General features: G+C 33.4%; 1 protein-coding gene across 1 annotated transcript; it reads left to right on the forward strand.

The window, feature by feature from the left end:
* The first annotated feature begins 5,298 nt into the window (after window positions 1–5,298).
* On the forward strand, window positions 5,299–6,477 carry LOC133307692 (plant cysteine oxidase 4-like). The gene is made up of 5 exons (XM_061508242.1): window positions 5,299–5,407; window positions 5,549–5,703; window positions 5,797–5,941; window positions 6,056–6,259; window positions 6,347–6,477. Exons 1-5 carry the CDS (start codon window positions 5,299–5,301, stop codon window positions 6,475–6,477), a joined length of 744 nt encoding a protein of 247 aa, XP_061364226.1.
* Window positions 6,478–17,648: the final 11,171 nt, after the last annotated feature.

Here is a 17,648-nt window from a genome sequence, read left to right on the forward strand (position 1 = left end):
GTTTCTGCCCCCGATTGTTGCGTTTTCGGGGAATATTTGGAGACGCACAATATGGACCGTTGGATCCCATTTCCGGGGACAAAAATAGCCCTACCTTTATTTTTCTTTTTCTTTTTTCTTTTTCTTTTTTTTCCCTGTCATGGTTTTCTATTTTTCTGTTTTTGTTCTTATTTTATCTGGGAAATTATTCTTCTTGTTTTTTATTTATTAATAATACGTAATGGAGACAGAGAAATAGAAATAGAGAAATAGCTGTCAAGCACGGGGGTTTTGATTTCTTGTGGCGAAAAGGTGCGACGCATTCACACTCCCATGGTGACTGGACGTGGATGGTATCATGGTATTGGTTGTAAAAGTATTCTTTCATTTTGAAATTCGAAGTTTGTGAAATTTCAAATATGGAGAACTATGAAATTCATATGGATGATAAAATTAAAATATAGATATTTAAATATTTAAAGAGTAAGTTGATTTAATGGTAATCAAATAAATAAAAATCATATGAATTTAAAATAAAGTGCATATTATTAAGTGAGTATTACTGTTCATAAGTTATTCATACAGGTTGATGGCATTATACCTACTTTTAAGGTTGGATATACTGGCAGTGTTGATGGTATGTGAAATGAAACTTTTGCCCTATTGCCTTTGCACTCGTCATCCCAATGTCAGGTTCCTAGGTAAGGGCTATTATTCGTTCCTACGTCTCTTGATTATGATGTTGTAGCCTTTCCACAGTCTCTAATTGTGTTTGGAGAAAGGGATGGTCCACTGCTAGGGTTGCTTTGGTTATCCACGATGGGTGTGGAATGCTCTCACTCTTCTCTAAAGCTCCCCTTGAGTTTTATATGGTTTAGAATCTTGTGAACTTGGCTTCTCTAAGCTCCCCTAGTCTATTGGAATTTGGAAAGATCCATTTGAGTTCTTTCAGTCTAGCTTGCTACATGAAATGAAATGGAGTAAAGAGTAACATTTTTCATTTGAAATATATGCAATAGTGGAAAAGTGGGCTCAATTGGAACCAACAGCTTTATTGGGTTAATTGGTAATGGGCTTGTCCCGAGATTGGATTCGACTCAGCAGAGCTAGGTTTGCTTCAGCCTTAAAAGTGCCCTTTTTTTTTTTGTAGAAACAGTTAGCTAAGTAGGGACAGTAGGCAGTAGGTTTCGTATAAAAAAATCCTGGTTATACAAATTCAAATAAAGTATATTTTAGTTAGGGGAAATGGAGCCTCATGTCATGCTGGTGGTACAAAATTTTGTGGATCCCACTTAACAAAAAAAAAAAGTAAATAAATCAGCCACTACTTTTGATGTATATGCTGGAAGATGTTTTTTTTTTTTTGGTAAATGGAAGATGTCTTTATCTCCTCTAATATGAGATTTGATTTGCCCATTTTTATTAGGGTAATAGTTTTTTTATGTTGTAGAAGATATGTATTATCTCCTACACACTCATTGGTGCAGGTGGGGTCCATTTTTAAGGGAAGAGAGAAAAAAAGTAACGTGGGACCCATTTTGAGATTGTGTGTGTAGGAGATAGATTATATTTTATGCAACATAAGATTAATAAATCCCTTTTTATTATGGGAAAATATACTATTATGTTATAGGAAAGAATTTTTTCTCTTCTACACATATATCAATTTTTGTGTTACTTTTTTATTCTTTTTTTTTTTCTATAGTGGGTGGATCTCACACATGATTATCTTTATTGCATGAGAGAATTCTTTTTTATTGCTTGAGATTAATAAAGCCATTTTATTATTAGGCGTTGTGTCACATTGCACAATTTTACTTATTTTAGTTTAAATTGGATAAATTATTTTAATTCAACGAAATAATAATTTATGAAAGATGTTAAAGGGGATATAAATATATTTTTGTGAATGACTTACAAATAAAGAAAAGTAAAAAAAAAAGTTTATTTTGTTTTTTCAGCTATCAATTTATTTGTTAATCTAATTTTTTTTTTTATAGTGTGTATTTATGATTCTTTCTAGTAGAGCAGCAAGCAAATAAACTGATCATCTCTCGTTTGAGCTCAATTCAGCTGAATCCTACGAAGACACAAAGAACAGTGAACTGTTCTATATGGTATATGAAATTCGGTCTAGTTTGAGGCCAATTTGATTATGCAGAAAATTTCGAGGTCTCTGTCGAAATTCTACTACGCTAAGGCCTCATTTGGTACGCGGTATTTCTGACGATTTTCGGGAAATTAAATTTTTTTAAATTTTTAATTTTCATATATTATCGTAAACTGAATGTAAAAATTATATTTTTGAAAATTGAGATTTTTGGATAAAAAAAAATTTCTCATCTACCAAACATTTCCGTAGTATTCAAGACTGCAAAAGTCTACTCTCCATGGCTTTGGATGTGAAAAAAATGATTACGTAGATATGTTATTATTGTCATCATCATCAATGAATGGTTGTGATTAAATAACATAATTATTTTTTCACATCAAATCAATCTTTATAATTATGAGAGATAAAATGACCTACGAATCCAATCTAAACAACGAAAAAAATTTATACGATCCCGGCTCATTTTATATTTTCGTGATCTCACTCACAGTCAACACTTTGTTTTTACTATTCTACCCTTGTTTTTTCTTTTATTTTCTGTTTTTGTCCTTTGCATATGAAAGAGAGCATTTGTCAATTATATAGAACCTGTCCATAGAATAACTCATCCTAAACAACAATGAGAAATCGGGTCTCAGTAAATCCTCATTTTTTTTATTTTTTATTTTTGGTGCAATCCTCATTCCTCACTTGGTCAGCTTGACAGATCAAAATAAAACGTTGAAAGTGTCTTTTCGAAGCTGAATCATGGTGTGTGACTACAAAAAGGTATTTAGTAAACGAAACCGAATCCTCATCAATATCGTCTTCACATCTATCCCAAAAAACAGCAGTTCGAAAGCCCATAGGATTTGCATACGTAACGATGATTGTCACAAAACAAAACTGTTGAAAAATATAGTACCACGCTTGGTTTTACGTGCAATTAATATGGAGTTTATAAGGTCTTAGACATTCTCACTCTTTGAGCTAGCTTTTGGGTAGTGATCTCAAGATTCTTAACATGGTATCAAAGCAACTAATGTAGAGTTTATGAAGCCTTGGCACTCCCACCCTTCGAGCTAACTTTTGGGATGGTGACTTCAAGTTCTTAACAAAAACCTATCTGTATAAAAAAAAAGTATTCGAGGGAAGACGCTTCTTCTCTCAATGATTATTATTTTAAAAAATCGATTGATTAACAACATTATATGTCCTGCATATTACACCATAGTTTTGTTTCTAGTTAATTGATGTAATTATTGAAGCAGCGAAAATTATGGCTATAGCGACCGGACTAAGATATGAAATTATAGTATATAGTCAATTGTTCTAAATATGGATATGAAATAAGAATCTTACTCAGACGATTTCTGTTTAATGGCAATCTCATAATGCCTTAGTAGTTTCTTCTTCCGTAATGATATATACTAATATATAAATAAAAAATTTCACACTATCTCATCATAACTATTCAATTTTTTTTTAATTTTTTCTATTATTTTTTCCTCCCCATCCAATAATTCTCTTGTTTGTGCACATATATGATGTATTTATAAGAAGAATAAAAAACTTCTACTGAAGTTTCAAAATTCTATAATCATCATTTTGGAAGAGCTTGACTTAATCCCTGTATTTCAAGTAGAGATAGAAGAAGGTTGTTATGTTATCTTTAAAAGAAACAAAATCACCCTACTTTTTTTCGAAGCATAAGATAGAGGAATATTAGTCGATGTACTTTGAACAAAAACACAGGTGAAATAAATAAAAAGTTGAGCAGATACTTGGATAAACAACATTTTAATCTTATTCCTGTATCTTTTACTTTCAAACATTCATATTTTTTGCGTTACGTTTTGCATATATTTTTATTTGTATAATTTTTAATATTGTACTAAAGGAACTAATTCATCCCTTCTTGGCTCTGAGTCATGTAATTCAGAAATCAAGTTAGCTCGTCGTGAGGCAATGACAAAGAAAGAGCAAGATGAAATTTTTCAGGTGCAACTTCAACTACATAGAATCTAAAGGAGAAAGGAAACGACGAAGAAAGCTTGGAAGTTGGAACTGTCTTCATCTCATGCACTCCCTACATCTTTACTCTTTAGAATCACAACAAAGCAGCAGCAGAAGAGTCAACAGAGGAGTAAGAGAACGATATTACGTGGCCGAGAACCTTCTGTGGTAGGAATTTAATTCTCAAAAAAATTTAAAGTATTGGATTCATAGATTCTCCTATTTATAGGAACTTCATTGAGTCCATTATTTATCACCAATCAATCATCATACTTAAATACTCCAACAATTTTTCTAGAAAAAAAAAAACCCTATCATTTTTCCTTCTTTTTTTTTATCGTATACATTTGCTTATGTAGTTTTAAAGTGATTTTATATAATTACAAATGACTATTATTTATACATTATTTCTATTATATAATTTTTATGTTACTTTCTATTGAAATAATAAAATATACATTCTAACACAATTTCTTTATATTTTCTCTCATATAAAAAAATCATGAAATAAAATGAAAAGTGTAAAAAAAAAAAAAATCAATTGCAAATGTTTCTAGGAAAAGGGAACAACAGAATTCCCCACTACATCTAATTAGTACAAGAAGATTATTGTCTTGATGTATAGTCACCGAATTTCAATGTGAACGTGTTCCTCTTTTCGGCACCAACGGTTACTGATCAATATTTAATCTTATATCTCTTAGCATGGTGTACATAATCAATTCACCAAAACAGATATTTGTTAGTTATACTACCAGCAACAGTGCTTGTTTCTTTAACGCCTGACATGAAATAGTGCGTGGACGGCAAAAACTTGCCTTTTATAATTTTTTCCTAATGCATTATTTAGAGTTTCATATAGAAAATTAAGCATACTGCTAGTAATTTAAAAAATTTAATGTAAGCAACAGAAGGGGTCACACAGTTTTAATATCTACAGCCCATTTTTATCTTTAAACATAGGGCAGCAATTATATTAAAAAAATTGACTAATGTCAAAATTCAAGCTTCCGCCCCCAGCTTGTCTTAGTTGTATAATAAAGAACCCTTTCCCTTTCCGAAATGGAAAAAGATTCAAACAACAAAAGCACACTGTAATATAAAATAAGTCAGATCGGGCCCAAGGTTTGGTTGACGTTATTCACTGTCCTTCAATTTATAGTCATCGTTCATCTCCATAATGCGTTAAACATTGGCCATCCAAACAGACAATGGTGGAGAGGAACAAAATACAAGTTCTGTATGATGCTTGTCATGCCTTGTTTTCTCAGGAGGGGCTTCCAACTTTTCAACAAATTCATTATCTGAAAAATCTCCTAGGTGGGTTTTTATATATCCACATCCTGAATCAAGTGCACATGTTATTGTTTGTCTTTATAATTTTCCTAACCATTGTATTAGCTTATGTGTGGTATGTAAATAGAAGACTAATTCATAGGTTTGAGGTTAATGAATTTGCAGATAAAATTGAAGCTATAGATGTAGGAATTGACGAGTTCGGGTCGTGTGATTCTCCGATTTCAGAGACAAACATAGATGGCAGCAGGGGATTGCTTTGTGGGCAAGGCTTCTCTGAAATAACATATATTCACATTCATGAATGTGACAATTTCTCTGTGAGTAGAAAATTTAAGTACTAAATTTGTTTACTTCTTGTTAATGAAAGTTTAAGGACAATATTTAATCTAATGAATTTTAAGAACATGCAGATTGGCGTGTTCTGTCTTCCAGCAGGAAAGTTATTTCCACTTCATGATCACCCGGGAATGACAGTGTTGAGCAAGATTTTATATGGCTCAGTCCATGTCAAAGCTTATGACTGGATCAAATTGGATACTTCTGGGTGCAAAACAAGTAAGAAGAATTACTACAGCATAAAGATTTTAATTTGAATTTCTCACCGTATTACACAAAATTCAAATTGACCATAATAACATTTTGTCTTTCAATATTGTTGCGGGGGTGTAGTAGGATTAGCAGGCAGGGTAATTGATGAAGTAATCAAAGCGCCACATGAGCCATCTATATTATTTCCAAGAAGTGGTGGCAACATTCATTCTTTCAAAGCGTTGACCCCATGTGCAATACTAGACGTGCTGTCTCCACCATACTCTGAAGAGTTTGGAAGGCCTTCCACTTACTATTCAGATGCCCCTATCCCTTCCCTCACTGGTGATTTAATTTTGAATGCTCTGATTCTCTTCATTAATATATCTTTTTTTTAATATATAAATATTAATTTGTGTGCTACTGCTACAGGTTATGCCATGCTAGAGGAGAAACCATTGCCTAATGACCTAGTTGTTCATGGAGCGCCGTACCTAGGGCCTTCAATTGTAACTCTCTACGATTACAACTTTTGTCAACTCGGTTTTCAAAACCATGTATAAAATATAAATTGAGAGTTTCTGTATATATATATATATATATATATGGGTCAGGATCATTTTACACCAGTGTAAGTTACACTTTTAATCTTGTCCGTTGATCACACTTATATATAAGGGCTCTAATTTTTTAGTAATGTGAGCCATTAGATACAAGTGAATCAATGGTCAAGATTGAGTGTAAGACTTCTAACTCTTACACTGGTGTAAGAATATCCCGCCCCTATATATATATCACATGTATATGTTATCTTGTATGTTAATATAAAGTGTTTAATATTTTCATGTTATAAATTTTATTTCTTACATATAGTCACATACATAAAAGTATATTGGATTCATATGAGCTCATGTTAGGAGAAGAAGGAAAAAGAGGGAAGAGTGACCATTTTGCCACATTTGGCAAACAAATTTACCAGACTGTCACGCTAACAGTAAATTTTGCTAAAATGTCACGCTGCACCCTTAGCCGTCGTTGAAGAAGTCTGAAAATAATTAAGAGTTAAGATAAGATAATGTGAATTAGTTATGTTGTCAGACTTCTTCAACGACGGCTAAGGGTGCAGCGTGGCATTTTGACAAAATTTACTCTTGGCGTGGCAGTCTGGTAAATTTTTTTGCCAAGTGTGGCAAAATGGTCACTCTTCCGAAAAAGAGAAAATATCAATCTCGCATACTTTTATGTATACATAGAAGATAAATCTTAATATAAATATATAAATCAGCAACAATGATTTCAAAGGGAACAGTTTTGGAGGCTACAATTCTCAGGGCAATTAGTTTATGTGATTATGTGAAAATACATGGGCTATGGAGCCGCTATACATTGCTCATTGCCGTAACCGTGAGGGAAGTGCGCAGTAATTCCAATTGATTCAAAAACCAGCCTTGCTAATTGCTACTTTGTCTGCAGCTCTAGTTCAACTGACACAGCAAATGTAGCTAAAAACACTAATAAACTATAAGTAATAGTTCGCTTCAACAATTTAAGTGTCACATGCTTTCGAAATTTTATCGCATTAAGATATAGCTCTTAAGCTCTATGTTGTTAGTGGCTGCAGCTGGAGTGGAAAGGTAGGCTTATCTTCAGTTATAAAATCCAATCATACGTAACGCAGCCTTATATTATCCTTGTCCAAATTAAGACTTTTGCATGTTAAGTACTATTATTGGTGTAGCGATATCCTAAAGGCGATCGCACACACAAATGTATTGATTTAATTATAATTTCAGGCAGAGGATACCTGTTGCACAGGGTTTTCCTTGGACAACAGATGAACCAGAGGTAAGATCGTTTTACTACGGAATGGAAGTCCTTTGTTTGAGTACTGGTGACTCCGTTGGGGTCCAAAAAACAAATATTTTTTTAATTCAAAGACATATTTGGTCCCATCTTTGCAATTGCTATAATGGGTTTTACTTGGCATTCTTTGGTGCTACTATTTGAGTGCTTGGTAAAACCTCCACAGTGGAAGAAAGCACAAGGCCTATTGACGGATGTGCAGGCAATGACTTGCCCTAAGTTTGACCATCTAGTAACTCTTTCAATTCTTTCTTTTTTTATATCAATTCCTTACTAAATTCATATTAGAAACTGCACTTGAAAGGAAGGGCACTAATGACCAGTGACAAGGTGGCAACTGGAGGGCCGTGGTGCAAGATCAGGGTGTCATGATAATGGTTTAGGTGGCTTGAGAATAAAGGTATTATTGTCTTAATATTATTAAATATGTTAAATAGTTTTAGAATTTAATAATATGTTAAATATTATTAAATTCATATTTAGGTGGCGCTGTGGGGCGCTTAAGCCTTTTAAGATTTGCATGCAGAATTAACGTGGCGCGCTTAAACGCGCTCTTCGAATCTGAATTTTCTTCTTGGTTCGCGCTTAAGCCCTGAGTTGGGGGCTTAAACTTCCTCAGGCAGTGGTTATTTGCTTATTTTGGAATAATTGGGAGGCTTAAGCTTTGAAATGGGGGCTTAAGCCTCCTCTTTAACAACTTGATTTTTCTTGATTTTCTTTAGATAGATCCTCATATCTTATAGTTTTGATCTCCATCTATCCAATCTTCATATTTGACTCCATTTATCATCAAATTCCTTCAAAATAGCAAATATGTATTATTTAATTCATAATCACATAATTCATGTATTTTATATCAAAACCCTAGTTTTTACTCATTTAACATGATAATTCATTTGATTTTAGTCTATAAAAACAAGATAAACTAAAGGTTTATCAATGGCTTTGTGTAATTTACCCTTTTTTTATTAATAAGTGATGTATAATTTTATAAACCATATAGTTGGGATTTGATTGTAAACGCAAACTATGTTTGATGATAAGGAAGACACACACAAAACAATTAATGGAGAGAAAAAATCATCAAATCTTGCTTGAAAATTAAAGATGTATAATTAATAAGTTTTAGTGTATTTTTAGTTACTTTGTAACAATATTTGTCTTAAGGTAGCCTTTGTCTCATTTTCTTCTTTCGGCCTTATGTTAAAAAGGCATGTTGTTTTTTTAACATGTAGTAATTAAGCTAAGTAATATCACAACTTTACTTCGTCTTCCTGTTGCTTCTTTTCTGTGGAACTCAAGACTCAATATTGTAAATCAACTTGATCCTTATTCGTTCTCAAAATCAACTCGCAGATCTACTTACAAAGCCTCTGCCTCTTTCAGTTAAAGAGATAGCCTCTTTCAGTTAAAGAGATATAAAATTATTAATATAATTTCACTCAACGCCTTAAGGTTTTGAGTTGAAATGGTTCTTTATATGGTACCAAAGCTTAAGTGACCAAATGATCACGAGTTCGATCCTCACTACCCCAACTTTATGGTGGAATTAAGTAAGCACAAGGTAAACCAAAAATGGGCCTGTGCAGCACAAGATAAATCAATAAATGGATCTGTGCAATATTCATGCTTCAAGCTCAAAGAGCTTTTGTGTGACCAGGTGTGTTAGAGAGATGTAAAATTATTGATGTAGTGTCACCCAATCATTAAGGTTTTAAGTTAAAATGGTTCTTTATGTGTTGAATATCCATTATCAATCTTAAGTCGAAGTAATAAGTTGTAGTTGTATTTTTAGGCGAAAAAAAATTAAAATATTGATATTTTAATAATTATTTACGAAAACATAGTTGTTTTAAAACTAAAAACGGATCTATTGCACTCAGTCACGCCCAAAATTGGGTGTGACCACTCGCTCTCTACATAAGGCGTGACCTATGAAGAGACACACCCTCCATAGGGAGTGAGTCATAAAGAGAGAGACACGCCCAAGCTGGGGCGTGACCAGGAACCCTATCCTGTATTATTTGGGTGTGATTAACTCAGTTCTCCCCTATTTAAATCCCTCTCTTCTCCATATTTTTCACGACTCTTCTCCATCATAAATCCAACTTTTACATATATTATCACTTGTTTATTCATACCCTCTTTTGTGTTTTTTATTAATATATTTAAGAATGAACTCACATTTTGATTATGTTCATGTTGTTCTATATTATAATTGTAGGAAAGTGGAAGGTCGACGTGGTGTAGTTTTTTAAGGCAAGAAAATTCGTGTTGATGTATGAAGCAAAACTCAACAGTTGGCGAACTACATCAGAAAATTCGTCAAAAATTAGCTCTCAAAGACGTAGATATAGTAATGGAAGAATTCAACCCATGAGGTCATGGCAAGTTTATGACAATCTGAATAGTACATGGGCTTTCAAGTTATGGATGATGAAGACGTAGATATGGTAATGGAAGAATTCTTCAACCAATCAAGGAAAGATTTTTAGAGTTGTACATGGATATTGTCGGAGTAGAGGATAGAATTTTACCGATGTGGTCAGCTGCTTTCAATTCTCCACGTAATTTACCATCATCAGCTGCTCTAGTTGTTAACATGTTTGAGGAAGATGAAAAAGACCTTACTTGGGTTATGGATAAGGCTGATGATGAAGACGATGATGAATATATGGCAATGGAAGATCATCTTCTTGCGGAGGATGCTAGTGCTTCGGACAATAATGAGGAATGTGCTCGGTCTGCGATTCAGATCCATCCATATTATGATCGGGGGGGTCTCAAATCCCAGAACATCATGATATGGGGTCGAATCAATTACTATAACATCCTAAAGCTATGTTAGTAAACAACTCATATACACATATATGGTTTTGTTTACGTAATTTTTCTTTTTGTTACTATTATTAATTCGTACATGCGGGTGATGATGTTGTTACTCTTTTTTGGAATGAAATTCCACATTCCACATACATTGATTGGATCATCCGAGCGAACAAGAATCTTATACCGAGGGTTCGGGTTCAGACCAGGGTCCATGACAATTAAGGGAAAAGTTGTTTGTTAAGCAGGAATTTGCATAAAAAATAGAGGCCCAAATGGCAATAAAGTGAATCTCATGAATGAGCATCAAGAAACGATTGTGGTTGAGAGCATGCCTACAAAATTAAGCATGAAATGTTGTGCGTATAAACAGGGTTTCCCGTGGAAGATTAGGGTAATAAAACCAACGTACGGTGAAAATTGGAAGGTTACTAAATGGGGTGGAAATCAAAATTGCTTGAATGACCAGGATCACAGACAGATTGATTATGATGTTATTGCTGCACTCATACTAGGTACATTATTAGAAAATTTTCTGATTATGAAATATTGATTGTATTTTTGTTTGTCTTAATGTGTACGTTACAATTTGATTATTATAGATGATCAAGAAGGAGCAATCAGTCTCAATTGCACTGGTTCAGGAGAGGATCACTTAGTCCTATGGATTCAAAGTTTCATATAGAAAGGCATGGTATGCGAAGCAGAAAGCAATTGCAATGATGTATGGTGATTGGGAGGAATCTTATGCATTTTTGCCGAGGTGGTGTGAATATATGTTTCGCTTTTCATCAGGTTCTTTTTACAATGTTCAAACAAATGTTTATTTTATGGCGAATCGAATGGTACGTGGAAAACGTGTACTTCAACACATTTTCTGAACTTTCATACAGTGTTGCGAGTCTTTCAATTTTTAATGATTCAAATTGATGGCACTCATTTATATGGCAAGTACAAAAAGAAAATTGTCGATTGTCATGGCTCAAGATAGAAATAATGAATGTTTGCCACTTGCATTTGCCATTGTTGAGGGTGAGACCTTGGAAGCTTGGGAATACTTCCTCGCTAACATTCGCATGAATGTTACGCAAATGTAAAATATATGTCTTATTTCATATCGGCACCCTAGCATATTATTTTTTGTTACCCCCTAATTTGCCGAACAGGAGCCATGCTCTTAATATACGCGCAATGTGCGCCTTATTGTAACGCATCACCTCATCGGGATGTTCAGCAATTGGACCCTAAAGGGCATACAGTCTATCAAAGTATGAAAGCCGTAGATCGCCACCAAAGAGGTCAGATCCATCAATGGGCATATGACCAAAAACCTCCTCACACTCAGCCGACCAATCCAATGTGATACATCCAGTAACTACTTACCCGTCAGTAGGCAATCGCAGTATAGCCGCCATATCCTGTAAGGTAATGGTCATCTCTACCTGCATCATGTGAAAGGTGAGTGTGTCTTTGGTCTCCACCTCTCGACCAAAGCACTGATAAGGGCAGAATCAATCTGACGTATATAAGACAATTATCAATTCATATGTAAACAATTCACTAATTTATAAAGATTAGTGTAATCACAATATAATACATTACATTCTAAAATACATACCTGAATATGACGCATGCGTGCCACATGTATGAAACCAGCCTATGTAAGGTACTCATCGACTACGTGCGGAATATCATCATGAGGGGTCCCCCCTTTAGTTTACCGCGTCGAGTCTTCAACGATTAAATCTTATCCTCATTCCACACGGTCTATGAAACATGCATGTGTTGTGTCCTCCTTCAGAGTATCTCCCACCTGTATGGTCCAGGAAGGACATGTGTGGTCGGATTAGAAGGCTTTGGCTTGTGCTCGGATGTAGACCGAGGATACTCGGATAATGACGAATCAACCATAATAATATACTATTAAAAATTGATAGTTATAATGAATTGAATTTGAAATAATTTACAATCCTACTCCAAGATTTAAAAAAAAATGATTTATTTAATTTTATTAAAAGTATGTGTGCATATATTATAATTTCATATAATTATCTTAAGTCACTAATTATACCCTATGTCACTAACAATATCTTAAGTCACTAATAATTTTCTATGTCACCAACAATATCCTACGTCACTAGTATAACATATCTATTGTTGTAATTCAAAAATATAGAAAGCAAGTTTTGAGACTTAATTGACTAACAGAGCTTCGCTGCGCAAAAAATTCAAGGAAAAATATAAAGAGAAGTCAGAGCAATATCTTAGAGAGAAAGCGTGAAGTGAAAAGTGAAAATGGGGATATATATCAGGTTCCCTAGTCACGCCCTAGCCTGGGCGTGTCTCTCTCCTCATGATTCACGCCCAATGTAAGGCGTGTCTTTCTCTTGGGTCATGCCTCATGTTGGGCGTGACTCAGTGCAATAGATCCATTTTTAGTTTCAAAATAGCTATGTTTTCGTAAATAATTATTAAAATAGCAATATTTTAATTCTTTTCCTTCTATTTTTAGTTACATAGTTTACTTTATAACAAAATTAGTTAGGTTTCACTACAGCAAAAATGTATTTTAGCGGCGGTTTTTTTTAATCTTAGCGGCGGTTTGAACCGCCGCTAAATTTTTTGGTGGCCTTTTTAAAACTAACGCAGAAATTGGCACCATTAAATATTTTAGAGTCGGTTTCACACAACCGACGGAATAACCGACGTTAAAATCAAAACCGACGTTGTATGTATATAACCGACGTTAAAATAAAATATTTTAAAAAATTTAGCAGCGATTTTGAACCGCCGCGAATTTGCAATGCTGAGATTTTATGCACGAATATTTGCTGCTTTTATGAATTTGCTATTGCTGCTTTTTTTTTTGAATAATTATTTGCTATTGTTTTATCTTATAATGATTTATATCATTACAAAAAATATATTATTGATTTATTCTGAATCTATTATCATTAAATTTATACATAATTAAATATAATCCAAGATAAATACAAATAGTGTATCAAATATAAAATGTCTCACCATTAAAACTTAATAGATCCAAATACATGATAAAACAAAGTAAATGTGCTTTGCAAATTTAACATAAATGCAATCAAAGTATCAATAATACTATAAATATTTAAACCTCAGTAATATTACAATTTAAATCTAATGGAATCAAAGTGCCAATAAAATTACAAAAGTTTAAACCTAAGAAATCTTTTATGGCTGATGAGTTGCAAAATGTGAAGAAGGTTGATCATGATTATTGAATTCTATTGCCTGCATTAAAAACAATATGAAAACAATATCAATAAAATTACTATGCCACAGGTGTAATCGGATAAGCAAGGCAGAAACTTGCAATTTCAATGGCAAATATATTCAGAGCTCGCATATAAACTACAGATATAAGTCTCTAGTATATAAAATTAAATGTAAAATAAAAAAAAAATGTACATAATTCTTTGAGACCAACACCTGGGGCCACCTTTAATTTTTGTCATGAAAGAATTAAGAGACCCCAAGGGTCATGAAAACTTCCATAAAAAACAATTCCCAGATATGTTGCTCAAAAACACACGAGAGAATCAAGAATTATTTAACAGTTTCAACTTTGGCAAATTTTTCAAGAAAAGAATAAATAGAAATTTCATTCACATTTCTTCACGTGGGCCATTCATGGGTAACTCATATAAGGGGTATGGTACTTTACCTTGGTTACTATAAATTCAATTCCATCTTCTTCTACCACATCCAAAGACCCTGTGTACCAAACCCATATTCATGGGTAACTCATATAATGTGACATGTAAGCACAAAAAATCAATAACACAAACTTAATTTTGACTAAGATTTCTTTTAACTGCAATAGTATTTTTTTTTTTGCAAACTTTTAAAAATTAAAATGATCTTATGTCTCAGCAGGATTAGTTTAGTTAATAAAGATTAAAGTGTTTCTAGGACTCTCAACTGTAAGCCTCCCTATCCTTTGTCTACTATCATTTATTAGAAACACAAATCTCCAATGGAAATGGGGGATTCCATCATAATAATTCAAAATGTGATTTGGTTTCAGTTCAGTGCAGCTTGGGGCATAGGTTTGATCATTGGATAAGTAAAAGGATGGTATCCTTTATTTTACTGAAAAGGAATAAATTAGGATAGGGAAAATTAGCACCTCCCTCTGCACCTTTATTCCAAAATTGATCTATTAATGTCAGAATTCGATTACTATTCAATTATAATTAAAATAAACTAACCTGCGGAAGTGGTTGGGCAGCTACTAGATCAAGCCATAAATCTAGTTGATACATGCTAGCTTGTCCACATTTAGCTAAGTGTATCCCACAAAATCATCACACTAGGTTAAGAAATATAGTTCAGTGGACATGTTCAAAAATTTAAGTGAAGAGAGATAACAAACTTACTGTACACTGACACCAGGCATATTCCTCTCCATTTGGACCTGAAATCAACATAAAATGGTTTAAAAATATTTTAAAATTTAATACAATTTTCATAAAAATATCATCTTCTCTGTTTACATCCCAAAACCTCGCTCATTACTATTGAACCTAATTACATGCCAATAGTTCGATCATTATAAAAGTAAAGGGTCACAACAATTGCATTGTAGCCATTACTGAAAAAATGAGCTCCTGCTCCACTGCAAAAAAAATATAGAGGGAATTGACAAAGTATGTATTAGCTAATAGGAAAGCCTACCAATATCTAAAACCAAACATGTAATTTCAATAACACAAAAGATTGAAAACAAACACAAGGTGGAACACTAGGCATGGAGGAAAATTAAAAAGACAACAAGGAAAACGGTAGATGAATTGAATGAAGTAATTTTCTTCTGTATCTTCCATAGCCTGATTTAATAGGAAGCACAATGTAATGCAAATGGCACAGCAAAATATAAGAACTAGACTTAAAACCACAAATCCATTCACTGTGCTAGCACACACACGGTATCAATCAATATTTCATCTGATAATACAATTGTATTTTAGGCATAACAACTCATCTTTATTATCTAAATCTAAATTTCATGAACTTGAATGCTTACCACGTGGGGCAGGTGGCGCATTATATTCACCATAGTCATAGTACCCAACCGGCTGGGCACCATAGCCTCGTCCTCTTCCCCGGAAAGCATGACCCCTTGCACGGCCTCGCTCTCTGCCACCATAGCCACGTCCACCATCCCAGCCATCACCATTTTCCATACCCCCATTGTAAATTCCTAAGCATAAAAGATTATATCCTAATAAGCAACTTTTGCATCTTTGAAAAATCCATAATAACGAGTTCAACAAACCATTTCTGATCATTCTATAATCTATAGGACAGCCAATTCCAGTGAAATATAAATTTTCGACTATCATTTTTTCTATATTTTTTTTTCCTTTTTTTTATTCATGGATTCCTATACTTTGAGTTAGGTATTATTGAACTTAGTCTTTGGTCCAAAGTAAGGACATTGTTTGGTATTTGTTTGTATGAACTGAGTAAGCTGACAATAGATACACTTTTGTGTTCTTCTTACTCGTGTAAGAATTCTATACTTTGAGCTTGAAAATAAATAAAATAGGTTTTATGAATCATTGAGCCAGTAAATATGTCAGACATTTCCAATTTCGGTGCTTAATTTGCTATCAAATAATGAAACAGAAGTTAATATGGGGATCAGGTTGTAGCTCAATAGACGAGGGACTCAAAAACTTATTTGGATGTGATGTTGATGTTAGAAGATTTTTCATTAACACTATTTTTTACTTCTCCATCTAACGTGCTCTCACCTCTTATCTAACCAAGAAGTTTATGTAATGCATGTCTCCAACCATTATCGTAAATTAATGGCGTAGAAGCAAGAGAAAAATAACATAGTCAAATCAGTAAACAACGAAAGATCTGTCACAAAAATAAACAAACAATGAAAGATTATAAAAAGTAACATAGCAATCAACAATTTAGTTCTAAAACAGATTTATGTCAAACTCAAACAGAGACATTTAATCAAACATGTTACATGCACTAATCCTTATATTGCAGTGCAAGGATTAACTCATTCATAGATTTGAAAAGGATGGAGAATGTAAGGAGATGCATACATCTAACAGATAAACGAGTCAGCTGAGCGATTATGGCTTCACATTTCTCGGAATTGAAGTTATTGTGGAGAAAAAGCTTGATGCCCTTGGATTTGTCTACCCTCAAATTAGGAGATGAAGAAAAACAATGAAGCACTAACACAACGAAAGCTTTGAAGATCGAAGCTATGATAACACAAAGATTGTTGTGTACAAGATTTGGTGGTCTCGGAAGATGAACAAACGAAGGACGAACTTAAAGCTGAAGTTTATAAAGGTTCATTTCGGCTAAAGCAGACGAAGCTAAAGCTTTGGGATTTTTCTGACTAGTGAAAGCAATTTGTTTTTCTAATTTTGACACACTGTTATTTCTAATTGCGTGATTGTTTTTAGGAGACAAAATTTAAAATCAACGGCTTTCCGTGTAACCGACTCCAAGAAACTGCCCTTGGAATTAGTTTTTGCTGTAGTGTTTGTGTATTATTTTATCTTACTTAGTTACCATTAAGTTAGCCTTTGTCTCTTTCTTTTCTTCATGGCCTTATACTATAAAGGTGTGTGAGGAATAGTTGAAAATGACATATCAAAGTGGCAAGAACATAGAGTCACACAATTTTACCATTAAGTTAGCCTTTGTCACAATTTTACTTTCCTCGTCCTCTTATTTTTTCTTTGGAACTCAAGACTCAATAATAATAGAGTCACACAAGAAAAATAATGACATATCAAAGTGGCAAGAACATAGATTATTTTTGAAGAAAGCTAGCAAGGAATCTAGAGCAATAAGGAAAAAAGAGAAAAGCAAAATCAAGATTAAAGGTAACAAATGATGGACAATATTCAAAAGATGTTTAAAGTAACAAGTCATGGTAAAAGAGTGTTTGTATCAACTCAAACAAAATGTCAAATATTGTCAATCCAACAAGTTAAGTACAAAAGTCAAAAAAAGAAGCAGCAAT

Source organism: Gastrolobium bilobum, unplaced genomic scaffold (genome assembly GCF_033153095.1).
Source record: "Gastrolobium bilobum isolate Gb01-03AN ecotype WA unplaced genomic scaffold, APGP_CSIRO_Gbil_v1 utg11339, whole genome shotgun sequence".
NCBI classification, from domain to species: Eukaryota; Viridiplantae; Streptophyta; class Magnoliopsida; order Fabales; family Fabaceae; genus Gastrolobium; species Gastrolobium bilobum.